The sequence below is a fragment of the Miscanthus floridulus genome, chromosome 4 (genome assembly GCF_019320115.1).
Source record: "Miscanthus floridulus cultivar M001 chromosome 4, ASM1932011v1, whole genome shotgun sequence".
Classification (NCBI taxonomy): Eukaryota; Viridiplantae; Streptophyta; class Magnoliopsida; order Poales; family Poaceae; genus Miscanthus; species Miscanthus floridulus.
Window position 1 is genome coordinate 99,415,852 of NC_089583.1, and position 13,549 is coordinate 99,429,400.

Genomic DNA, 13,549 nt, shown 5'->3' on the forward strand with positions numbered 1-13,549 from the left:
TGTTCCAATCTTGATCGAAGATAGCAGTGTGGTCGAAGGCATGTTTAGCCATACGTAAGGCTTACTAGTTGATGAGATCTGGTCTAGAAGTGCTTTTATGGCTATATCAGTTAGGTATGACCCCCACTGCTAGCATCATAGATTGGAAATTGTTAGGTGGTAAGCCTTGCTTATGGTCAAGCATAGTCTTTGGCTGCATGCTATGTCTGCATCGTCTATTTAGCCGATCGCCTGAGCTCTCATGATCATAGCATGTTCCCACGATCTCATTAAGTGTTTATAGATCTATATGCTTTAAAGGTTTAATCTGTTATCCTTATTATGGCTATATCAGTGAGGTCTGACCCCCACTGATAAAGATAGTAGATTGGATCTGATAGGCATACGAATTTATACATGTTTAATGGTTGAGTGGTTGCATGCTATGACCCTTGTTTCACATGGAATCGGCTATTTAGCCGATAGCCTGTCTTTTGAGAATATATATTGGCTGTTTACATGCTCTTTACTTGTTTTTGTCTTGGTTAAAAGCTAGTATGTTTCTCAATCAAATCATATACTTTCACGTCTATCTTTTTACATCTTTTGCATGCTTTTATGATGATCGACATGTTAGATCTATATAATCGAGTAACTGATGATTGCCGATATTCTTGTTTTAGTTATTATCCATCATGAACATGCTGGATATCGACTCTCTAGTCAATAGCCTCATCTCATTGGCCATTTGGCCGCACATTTGGAATTATCTAGACTAAACGACCGGCATATTCCATCTTAAATTACTGATCAATCTTGCTCCCTTAGTCAATTATAGGTCAAATTGACTAGGCACGCCCCCCAAGGTCACAACCATTCGATTTGGTGGTGCCCTTCCAAAGCCCAGAGAGAAGCTCAGGATCTGCTCTATGCTAGGCCTCTCGCCGGTGTTGATCACTGTGTTCCTGGTGTTGGATTTTAGGCGTCGACACATACATCCTTTGCTAAGGACTTGTTTAGTGCATCTAGTCATTCCTCATGCTTAAAGGCTCATTCATGAAAATCAAATGAATTTGATGCTTATATGGTACCACTATTGCTTCTCTGCTTGACTTGATCTAGCGGTAGCTATATGACATGTTTGTGGGCTTATGAACCTGGTGTTTAATCTTGAAAATGAACTATAAGTCTTTAACTCAACATGGTCAAGATAACCTTTGAAATGAGGTGTGAAGAAGCTTGTCCTTGGATCAAACCTAAGTTAAATATCTTTGGCAAGTGTTCTAGATTAGACCAAATTTGAGAAAATGATCCTCACACCATTGATTGACATTGATAATCTTAACCTATCTAAATTGAACCTTTATGGTCATTGATGACAAAGGGGTAGAAGTAATTCACAAAGATAGAGAGAGAGACACGAAGATAAAGAAAATATGACAAAGGGGGAGAAATATGAAAGTAAGGGGATCAATTAAAAATTTGAAGCACATAAGTAGGGGGAGTAAGCTCATAAACTTGATTGATGCATTTGTATGTGCATTTCATATGTTTGCTTGCATGGCACAAGTTTTAAATTAAAATCTCATGCTTGTGTGGTGTATGCTAGTTGTAAGTTTGATTGATGAAATTATAAACTAGCTTGCATAGGATGGTTGTTAGATATGCCTTGCTTTGTTTTCACAAGTGGTACTAGAACCTTGATACTAATGTTGATCTCACTAATGTATCTAGTGTTTGTGTTTTGCAAGTAATTCCAAGTGGTATCTAACTAACCATGGTGCTAAGGATGGTATATTTGGTGCACTCCGATTGGTATCACTGCTTCAAAGGTTCATCTCTTATACCTTAGCATCATTTGGTAGACATTACTCTTCCATAACTTCAATCCATGCATATGTACAAGCTTCAATCCAAACTCTTAGCACATACGTAGGGGGAGCTAATGCTGCCAATTCGGGTTCATGAAATGATTAGACATGTATGATTTGGATGCTTGATGATGCATGATATGCGTGATTTGCAGTGCCTAAATGTAGGCATAACACCGGGGTGTTACAATATCTCTCTCAAGTATAAACCTTTTTATGTCCTCAATGTTTGTGAGAATCTACATGTGAAATGTATAATGCAAACCTTGTAAGCTATTCAAAAAAGTTAGCATGTCTAGTAACTGACATCAGTGTAGTGATACCTTCTTAGCACCCTTTTTCTTAGACTTCAGGGTTTCCTCTTGATTATTCATCATAGAAGTTTTCTTGATAAGTACATGTGATAATTTATCCACTTTATCTGACAGAAGCTTCATCTGACCACTTAGTTTAGCTTTTATCAGATACTGCTTTTACTCCTAAGCAAATCAAGGCACTAACTAATTTATGATGCCATAGGATTAGACACTACATTAAGCTTTCCATGTCACCGAAGAAAACCAATACAGAGGTTCATGTTCTTGACATTTTCCTTGTACTACAGGTTTATAAGTCAACTAACCTAATACTTTTTTACTTTAGAAGATCTGGAACAGGCTCCAATCAGCCAGAAACTGAAAGCCTACAGCCTATACCTTTGAGCATTATGTTCCCTGCTAGCCTGGAGCCAGAACCTGAGCATGTCAATACTGTTGACGATATCAACACAACTGAGAACAAAGAGAGACCCAAGACAACAGTGAATAAAAAAAGAAAGCTTAACAATCCAGCTATGAATACAAGAGCCAAGGTATCTACAACTTCAGATAGTCCTGCTATGGGTACCAGAAGCAAAAGGAACCTTGACATTTAGTTGTTGTCTGTGGGATGACTCAAAACTTCAGATATTTTGTAACTCATATAGAACCTGCATTTTGTAAGACCAAAACAGTGGTATGTGCATGACCAAAACAATGGTCTGGTCTATGTCATGACCAAAACAATGGTCTGGTCTACTGGTTTGTGAAATGCTGTTATGGTTTGTGAAATTTTCATAACTGGTTTGTCAGGTTTGTTGTTCTGGTTTCTCTTTCCGAATCTGTGTAACTGGTTTGTTAAATTTGTGGCGTAAGGGCAAATGCAAAATTCTGCTCCTAACGTCTGGACACAGGGGCAAAACGGTCATCGTATCCCTCTGTTACCGGGCGTCATGCTCTAACCTCATGGAAGTGGCACACGGGACCAGAAAACTCTACGCGAGGAACTGAGGAGGGACAGCTAAAATTTTGGTGGCAAGAGAATGAATTAGAAACTTTTATAATGGCTCGTAGGGAAAAGTAAAAAAAAAAAAGATCGTTTTCTTTTTTCCTGTCTCCGTTCTTCCACTCGAGTTCTTCAGTTCTTTGGAATCGCCAGACGGAGCAACTCGAGTTTGCCATGATGGTGATCTGGAACCGGAAGAGGTGCGCTCCCCCTCTCTGATCTCCTGATTGGCCTCGCTCCAGTTGGGTGCGAGATTTGGACGGGACGGGCGGAGGTTGGGAGAACCGAGGCGGCCGGCATGTTTGGGTCCAGGGTCCAGGATGAGGTGGAGATGCAGAGGAGGCCTAACAACAGGTACGCGTCTTGATTCCATACGGCTTCCTTTTCCCCTGCGATGTATTTAAGTTCTGACCTTTTGGATTGCCTGCTGAGAGTCGATGAGTGGCTGTTAGAATTTTGCTGAACTGGGATTGACTTTGCGTTTGCTGTATTGGGGAGCGAGGATGGAGGGGGGATTCGGAATCGATTCTGGAAGAGAGTACATAAAAGGTGGTGGTGTAGCTTGCGCAGTAGGTTCTTCACTACCTCGAGGAATTGGAGAGGACCAATTTGAAGCTTTGTCCCCGTTGAAGCCTGGATTCAAGTTCCTTTTGCTGAAGAGGGGAGGGATGACTCTAGTATTGAGACTTAGAGAGCTTCGTTGGAGATTAACTCGTCAAATCCAGAAGAACGTGCTGGTTCTAATCGGATTAGCTGTTTTTTGGTGTGCATGATAGGAGTCTTATGATAGTTTGTGAAAATGACAGTAGAAATTGAGAGCATTTGCTACATTTCATTTGTTCAAGCCTAATATTTATCCCTCATTTATATTCAGCTTCACGGGCAAGCTTAATTTTTTCCTTTCAACTAGCCTGATTCCCATGCAATTGCGTGGGCAAATTGAATAATACAGCTCTATTTGCTAAACAGTTGTAACTTGCGTACTTTAAAAAATAATTGTTTTTGTCCAACAATCGTGACTATTATATATCTCTGTCTTATCTTACAATTAAGAATTAGAGACATCTTATGGAACCTCTGTTATAATCTGGCCTGCAAAAATATTTGGTCTAGATTTTTTTCCTTTTCTCTGTATTAGTGATTATTATACTTTTTAAGGGTTGTGGTAATTTCTAGCCCTTAAAGGGAAGGTAGCATGATGAACTAATGGTTATAGCATCCGCAGGTGAAGATGGTCTGTGGAATCCTATGTATTCTTCTTCTATTGTTACTTTGGTTCGAAATCACACTATTTTGACCCAAAATCATTGGTTTTGATGTATCGATAATATTTGTGGTTTTGCTAATTTTTCTAAGTTTCTGTTTATCTTTAGGATCTTTCCTGATGAGAGACAAAATCAATCTAAGCCATTATATCAAACTGCACGGGCTGACAGATTTGGTGCAAATAGAATGGATCTGAAGAATCCTGAGAAGCTTAAGGTGTTAAATGAAGGCAACAAACCGTGGCACCAGCGTATTCTAGACCCTGGGAGTAATATTGTACTGAGATGGAACAGGGTGTACCTTGTGGCATGTTTGTTTGCTCTTTTCATAGATCCTTTTTTCTATTACCTTCCATTGATTAGACAAAATGGCAATGGATCTTCATGTGTTGCCAAGGACCAGGGACTGAGCATAAGAATCACTGTCCTACGATCACTTGCTGACTTATTTTACATGTTGAACATAGCAATCAAGTTTCATACTGCATATGTGGATCCAAAGTCCAGAGTCCTCGGAAAGGGAGAGCTTGTTGTGGATATTAAGAAGATTCAACGAAGATATATAAGAACTGATTTCTTTGTAGACATGCTTGCAGCTGTGCCACTTCCACAGGTAAAGACCTCGCGAAGATTAGTGGCTGCAGCCCTTGTTGCATAATTTAATTGTTTATATTGCATTTTCTTATTTTACCATTTCTAGTGGTACTACAATCACCTGTGGTATATGTTCAATAGCAATGCCATATGCATATTATTTTGCACTAAATTGATTGATTAGCGTCTATGTGGTGGTAAGATTCTCGTGGTAAGCCTTTGGGTTGAGCCCATGTCATTATTTCCCTTAATATAAGGTTATCAAAGTAAGTCATCTGACCCTTCCTGGTGATGTTGCTATTTCCTATCCTAGAAAATTGTCGTTAGTAAACATACAATTGCGACAACCACATCGCGACTTCAGTAAGGTGGACCCAGCTACCTTTCTACTCAGATGTATTCATGCCATATATCATCTGAATCTAATTGGCATCCACTTTAGATCATAAGAAAGCATTCAATGAAATTTATTGTAATCAGCTAATACTAGCACTATTATCGATGCCTTATATATGTCTTTATGTCCTGTTCTCTTGATTTTTCCCTTTTCATTGGTGGCTCATGTTGGGCTTCAACTCTAGCCTACCACAATTTGGTTGGGACTTGTCATGTGGGGCAGCCCAGGGACTGGCTGCATGCCACCAGGAACGTAGTAGAGGGGGCGTGCGCGCCCAAGGAGGTGCATGCTTAGACAGCTGTAATCAAGGGCAGTTAAGCTGCCGGTTAGGTGTTAAGACCCAAGAAGGCGCATGCGCAGCCAGTTGCAATCAATGGCAGTAGCTGCCGGTTAAGGAGTAAGAAGTTAATGGCTAGGAGAGAATCAAGGAGCTAGGACTCAGGGACTTCTATTTATATCTTGTAACCAGCTAAGAATGGATCAAGCAATGAACAACAAACAATCCAGTTACCCCCAAATATTCTAGTCTCCCTCCACGCCGACTTTGCCCGGCCTTCCTCTTGGCAAGGGTTATCCTCCCTATCCCCGATATGAACTAAGGTTCATAGCAGGACTAAAAGGGTTTGGTGGTGTTGTTGTAGTTGTAACCTGCTAGCTTAGCTAAATACTTGTAGATTAACTTTGCCTGTGTAGCTGAAATTTTTGAGCGATGATTATCACAAATACTGAATATGATGACTTGGTTTGTTAGTGCAAGACTTCTGTAGTTAAGACTTAATCTTTCTGGGGTGACTTTGTTTTGCAGGTTACTGTGTGGTTAATTATGCCTGCGATAAAAAGCTCAGATTATAACATCCGAAACACTACATTTGCTCTCGTAATTGTGATTCAGTATGTCATAAGAATGTATCTCATCATCCCTTTAAGCAATCAGATTATCAAAGCTGTTGGAGTAGTTGCAAAGTCAGCTTGGGGGGGAGCAGCATACAATCTTCTGCTCTACATGCTCGCAAGCCATGTATGGTTATCCACTTTCAATTTTATTTATGAAATTCCTGGGGTGTTAATTTGAATTACGATTTATTTCAGCTTATGTTTGTTCTAAGGGACACACATGGTTTTATTTGCTATTGAAAATGGAGTCTTGTCTTCTCTTCATATGGAACCTAATATCAGTTTTCTGGTCCTTCTTTTTTCCTGATTCGATAAATATATCCATTATCCTGGAATGCATTAGAATTCAGTCTTGCGTTCTGCACAAAGAAACAAAACTGTTTCAAGTAGACGTGCATGTGAGCTCAATTGTGAGAAACAATTCTATCACTATCATCTTGGATCTTGTGGTTACACATTTGTTTGCGCGATACTAAAATTATGTTACTTGTGATATGACCTGTGTGCATTGCTGCAGATTACTGGTGCAATATATTATCTTCTCTCCATCGAACGGCAGATTACATGCTGGGATCAGCAGTGCGTTGCTGAGTACAATGATAAACATTGCAACTTGAGATTTATAAGTTGTGAGAATAATGGTTCTAATGATTATTCTGTGTGGGCAAAGAACACAAGTATATTTGCCAAATGTGATGCCAATCCCAATAATCCTAATTTATCATTTAACTACGGGATGTTTTCTATTGCACTGAGTAAAGGCGCTGTCTCATCTCCATTCCTTGAGAAGTACTTCTTTTGTCTATGGTGGGGCTTGCTGCAGCTTAGGTTGTGATCCACCGCTATACTCTGTTACTTTGGGTTCTTTTGTATGTCTAATACAATTACTGATGTTAATGTTGTTTTGTGTCTGTTGACACCTTTCAGTTCAAGCGGAAATCCTCTCGTGACAAGTGCTTTTATCACAGAGAACTTATTTGCTATAGCAATTGGCGCTATCAGTCTCATACTCTTTGCTCAGTTGATTGGCAAGATGCAGGTAGTGCCATAAATTCTCACTTCTGAACTACAATAGGAAGTTTTGGGGTTGGTAGTTCACACTTTTTATGCTCGTATTACCAAGTTAATCCTAGGATTAACACAGCATTAGTAATTGCATTATGTGATAAATTTGGAAGCAATTTTAAAGCTGATCTAGTTTGGCAAAATTACCTTGTTATCAGTTCTATTGTGCATTATGTGTTAAGGCTATTGTAACTTTGTCTTTTTTGCTTAACTGATGCATCGAGCATATGAAGTATGAACTTCCGTTTCATGGTTTGAGATTTCTGATAAAAATAAGGATATTACTGTTTCTGTGTTCAGTAAGCCATTTTCTGCACTGGTAACCCACTTGAAGTCTGATTCAGAGATCACTTCCTATTCTTCTTTTAGACATACCTGCAGTCTATCAGTAAAAGGCTTGAAGAGTGGAGGCTGAGGCAAAGGGACATGGATGAGTGGATGAGACACCATCAACTCCCATCTCATCTTCAAGAACGTGTCCATCGGTTTGTTCAAGTTAAATGGCTTGCTACAAGAGGAGTAGAAGAAGAGTCCATCTTGCAAGCTTTGCCTGCTGACATACGTCGGGATGTGCAGCGTCATCTTTGTTTGGACCTTGTTAGACGTGTAAGTTGTGGTTATACTCCCATCTCACAGTTGAATTAGTAGAGTTTTTAGTTTTTGAAAGTTTCTTGATGGATTATTTACTGTATTTGGATGGAAATAAAGAAGTTGACGCTCTGTTGCTTTTTACCATTGCTTCTACTGCTAGTTGAAACTTCATACACATTCCATGGCAGCTTTTCATTCCATTCTGCAATGCAGGTACCCTTTTTCTCTGAGATGGATGACCAACTTCTTGATGCCATCTGTGAGCGGCTGGTGTCTTTCCTGTGTCCTGAGAATACATACATCTCCCGCGAGGGTGATCCTGTGAATGAGATGCTTTTTATCATACGTGGGAAACTAGAGAGCTCAACAACAAATGGTGGCCGTAGCAACTTCTTCAACTCTATCATCCTGCGCCCTGGTGATTTCGCAGGTGAAGAGCTGCTCACTTGGGCCCTACTTCCAAAGACAAACGTCCACTTCCCGCTTTCAACAAGGACTGTACGGAGCCTCACAGAGGTGGAAGCCTTCGCTCTACGAGCTGAAGACCTGAAGTTCGTCGCAAACCAGTTCAGAAGGCTTCACAGCAAGAAGCTCCAGCACACATTCCGGTTCTACTCCCATCACTGGAGGACCTGGGCTGCCTGCTTCATCCAAGCTGCATGGCGGCAGCACCAGAGAAGGAAGCTGGCTGAGAGCCTCAGCCGATGGGAGTCATACTCATGGTGGTCAGAGGATCACCCAACTGGTGATAAACCCAGACAGGAGGGCACCTCAAGTGGCGGCACAAGGACGATTGCTGAAGGTGCCATTGCCCATATGCATAAGCTTGCTTCTGCTTCCAGAAGGTTCCGCACCGAGGACATTGCTATTCGCAGGTTGCAGAAGCCTGATGAGCCCTGATTTTCTCCGCAGACCATTTTGATTGAACCTTATGCTCTGCAGCTGGAAATGCATGTTGTACAATTACAATCGTAGTATACTACTGTAATTTTACTGCACAGCAATTTTAGGTGTTGTGAATTGTGATAGAAAAGATGCATCGTGTAATCCTAAGTCCAGAATCTACCCTGTATAGGCTTAACCTTTGTGCAGTGCATAAACTATTTTGTAGCGTCATCTGTTAAGCTATCAGAGATGCCAATGTGACTTGTTGAACACCAGTAGAGTACAGCAGTAACAGCACTACAGATGAGTGACAATAGGTTTAGCTCAGACACCGTCCAATGTGCATCGAGATTCGTGATCCTGAAACTCGTGTGGTATTATTTGGCTTTGCTTCTCTGGCATCTGGCCTCCGTCTTGCTCGCCCCCCCCCTATCCGCCGCGAGCCGTCCTCTCCTTCGTCGGCGTGTTCCTGGCTTGCCTCTGCCGCGGTAAGTGAGATTGGAAATAAGCCTAGAATCGGCTACGAATTCTCACTCTCATCTTCCTTCGATTCCGAATTCTTTTGCGTTTTTCTCTTGACAAAGTTATGTTCCGTCCGATTGATGAGCTGCGCTGTTGCTGATCGTCGTTTCACCCCCAATCTAGCACTAGCAGTGGCATGAGGGCGGGGCGGCCCAAGATCGGCGACCAAGCGACCAGCGACGTGGTAGTGCGGCTACGAACGCCGGAGGACCGCGACGAGTGGCTCTACTGCCACTCCGCGGTGCTCGCCGCCGGCAGCACCTACTTCGCCGATCGCCTCTCCGACGCCTGGCCGACGTGCCAGATCCTCGGCTCGCGCTACTGCGTCGAGGTCTACTGCCAGGAGCTGGACCTGAGCTCCCATGTCACCGCGCTCCGGCTCCTATACGCCACCGAGCCCTGCTCCCATTTCGGCGTCCGCGGCGCGCTGGGCGTGCTCCAGGCCGCCGTGCACCTTGGATGCGGGCAGATCGCCGCCGCCTGCGCCGGCTACATCGAGTCCGCCCCCTGGGACGAGGCCGACGAGGAGGAGATTCTGAGGACCGTCCCCGGCCTCGGCCCGCAGTACGAGTGCATCCTTGCGCGTCTCCGGCCAATCGATCCGGCTCCGGTGACGAGCATATTCCTTTCGGCGTTCCGGCACGCGACGATCTCGTCGGCGGCTGGGCCTGCGCGGGAGCTCAAGTCTGCAGCTCAGGAGCAGCTGGAGTACATGCTCACCGAAGATGACGACGCCCCATTGGTAGCCCTTGACAACGACACTGTGAAGTCTCAAGTGAAGGATTGTGCCACAGGTTTACTAAGTCAGTTCAGTGATTTCATGAGTTCTATCCTGACAAAACAAAAGGAGGCGCCTCTTGATGGTGACGACCAGGAGCTTCAGCAGGAGTTGCAGTCTTTTCTTTGTGATATCTCTTGGGTCTGTCAGGTCCTGAGCAAGCTCGAGATGATGAAGTGCATTGTTGTCTACTGGGTCGGAGTGTCCTCTGATGTTGTTGAAACTGTTGACGCAGTATGCACTGGGTATGATTGTCTGAAGACCAGGCTGAAGGTGGTAGAGGTGTCTGCAAAAGTCCTGGAGGCTGTTGCATTTGGCAATGTCGTCCTTCCAGCTGAGAAGCGCCGCCATGTGGTGAATTTATGGATTCGATTCGCAAGAATGACAAAATCTTTGGTTGATCAGGCCTATCCGGATGATGATGGTGGTGAGGCTGAGACACCAAAGGAAAACCTGGACAATGAGGTCTGGCAGGGCCTGGAGTCTGCAATTATTTCGATTTTGCTGACACTGCCGTCAAATAGTCAAGCTGAGATTTTATCAGAGTGGCTTCAGTCAAAACATGTTAGATATCCTGACTTGACGGAGGCATTTGAAGCCTGGTGTTATAGATCAAAGGTTGCTAAAAGAAGGCTCTCTTTCTTGAGCGACATTGGCCAGGTATCTTGATTCCTTACTATGTCCAAGCACTCTTGAGTCTGGGAACATGTGCCTTTTGTTTGTCTTCATGATGAGCAACAGGGTAAGCCGGTAAAGCTGGAGTTTGGGTGGACTCTTCGAATTGGGAAAGATAGGATCGAGTGCCTGCCTTTCGGTGAGAACAATCATCATGGAGTTCCATCATTTTGGTTCCAACTCCACCGATCAGTTTCGTTGTTTGTTAAGTTTTGCTAGCATAGCTGATGGGAGTGCAGAACAGTATACACCATTACAGATATAAAGTAGCCGACATAACATCCTGATCGACATATACTAGTCATGATCTTTGTGTGCTTGAAGCTATACTGCAATTGACAAGTGACCAAAGCAGACCAGAGATACCTGAATTGAACAAGTTTGCATGCTTTCTGCATTTTGGTTAAATGTTTTACCGGTACGTTATGTTTATGTTCCTTCCTGCTGGGGAAGTTTTGGTACTTTAATCATCAGGTTTTGTGATCACCAGCATAAATGCTGGAGGCAGAGCCGCATGGGCAGTGCAGAAAAGGACCCTTGCCAATATCTGTATCCATGACATGAATCCTGATAACATCAAGTGGCGGAAATGGGGGAGGCAGGACGGCAACCAGATTAGTAGATTACCTAGAGTCTGTTGATGGGCAATGTAACGGTCTGTGTGGTTAATAGGGTGTCATTTCTTGCTTGTGGAAAATAAGTTTGCAATGAGTTGGTGTGATCAGTTAACATTGTCTTTGAGAAAAGAGTCAACAGTCAAGGATTGCGATATGTTCACTTACCAAATGTTAATCATGAGTAGGTGGCATGCATCCATATGTGTGTCCTTTGTTCGTGAGGGTTATGAGTCGTTGGCTATTGTTCAAGAAGACTGCTTTTGCGACCAGCTACTATAAATTAAATACCTTCCTCATAAGCACTGGCGCCCATGGCCTAATGGATAAGGCGTCTGACTTCTAATCTGGCGCTTGTGGGTTCGAGACCCACTCGGCTTGATGTAATTTTTTTTTGTTTTTTGATTGTTTTAGGTTTTTTGCAGTCGCCTGGTTGTTTTTCTTCCCAAGCCGTAGACAAAGGAGAAAAAAGGGTGAGAGTTTACAAAAGCAGCCTCTACCTCAACAAACTCGTGTCTTTTGCAAGGTTCTAGCATTCGGTCTAAAATAATCAAAATTTAACGAAATTCACTCATCTTATTAATGAGATAAAAAAGTATCATATCGGTAGAAATTTCCAATCTAATTTAGTTCAGTCTAGAGTTTAAATAAGCACATCAAATTCTTTTTCAATGTAAGAGCAGTGTGGTTTGTAACCTGCGCTACGAGGACTCTCTCGCAGTTGCGTCATGTAACTCAATTCCTCTTGACGTAACATGTGCTAAGGCATCATCAAGGCATGTTCTCGGGGAAAAAAATACCTGCATGTCTCTTAATAAAATATTGAGATTGAAGTTATTATATAGCACGTAAAAAGACCTCAAGTCCTTCTCGTTCGTTCCCAAGTTCATGCATATATGCAGACTGCCCTCACGCGTGCCATCCCCACCGGGCCGGCCTGCCGTCAGCGTCAAGACGCTCGGCTGGCTCGTGTAGCACAAACGCTAGCAGTTGGGCCATTGGGCCTTCAGTCCTCGTCTCCTCCAGTGTTGCCCTTGGCCCGGCAGTCCATGAGCCATGGAGCGTCACTCTTTCATTTTCGTTCCTCCTAACTCAATGTCTTCCAGATTTGGGGTTTATAAAAACGCTATTATGACAAGTATATTGGTGAACTAACATAACTCAGTCCTTTGACAAAACATGCTTCTTGCTTAGCCAATTTACTAAACAGAACTGAATACAGATACTCAGATCAACAAGCAGAGGCTAGACAGAACTCTGTTTTGTAATCCAGACAGACGGTAACTACTGCATCAGGCATGATTTTTGTTGCGCCATTCCTTAACCTAGTCGTTCAAGGCTACCTCCCCTTCGCACATGCACCAACCAACCGATGCAGCAGTGGTGGTAACATCTCCAAGGAAATACCATACCGTCACGGTTTTAAACAAACATTCAGAAACAACAAGCACTTTAACATGTGTCAAACATTAGAAACACCTTTGGCGTAAGAGTTTGGTTTCGGTCCAGCAAGTACAACAAAGATCTCCAATCTTTTTCTTTTTTTGTTCTAGCTGCTCACTAAAAGCATCTCCAAGAGTTTGCTATCTTAACTTGGCATCCATATAATTTTGGCAAAACAAGAAAAAATAGCCTCCAACAGTTTGGCAAAACAACTTTGCATCAATAGCAACTTGGCAAATCTTCCATCAGCGAGCGCAAATATACGCGCGCGTATACGGCTTGGCATCCGGGGCTCTTCGTTTCTTAGCGGGGCTCTTCGTTCGCTTAGCGGGGCTCTTCGTTCGCTTAGCGGGCCTCTTCGTTTTGTTAACGGGTTTTTTTTATTTTACCAAGTCAAAAACGCCAAACTTTTGGAGATGGATTGTTTTTTTTACTTAACATATAATTTTAGGAGTTGGCAAATCACAAGATTTGCCAAGTAAAATTTGACAAACTCTCGGAGATGCTCTAAGCAAAATAACAAAATTCAGAATAGTCCGAAAGCAGGCACACAAGATCACTCCTCCGTAGCATCACCGCACTCAGCACATTTTGGTCAAAAGCTTATTGCATTTAGCACGGGAGAAAGTTGGGAGGCTTCAGCTGCCAAAATTGGTCGTAGCAAATTTTCCATC

The 13,549-nt window shown here is 42.8% G+C and overlaps 1 protein-coding gene and 1 pseudogene across 1 annotated transcript; both read left to right on the top strand.

Annotated features, from left to right (window-relative positions):
- Positions 1-3,222: 3,222 nt before the first annotated feature.
- Positions 3,223-9,099, top strand: LOC136550125 (cyclic nucleotide-gated ion channel 17-like). Its single transcript, XM_066541609.1, has 7 exons — positions 3,223-3,506; positions 4,526-5,030; positions 6,214-6,426; positions 6,820-7,130; positions 7,230-7,341; positions 7,737-7,973; positions 8,172-9,099. Exons 1-7 carry the CDS (start codon positions 3,451-3,453, stop codon positions 8,856-8,858), a joined length of 2,121 nt encoding a protein of 706 aa, XP_066397706.1. The 5' UTR covers positions 3,223-3,450; the 3' UTR covers positions 8,859-9,099.
- A 31-nt stretch (positions 9,100-9,130) lies between these two features.
- LOC136550126 (BTB/POZ domain-containing protein At3g05675-like) lies at positions 9,131-11,745 on the top strand (annotated as a pseudogene).
- The last annotated feature ends 1,804 nt before the right edge of the window (positions 11,746-13,549 follow it).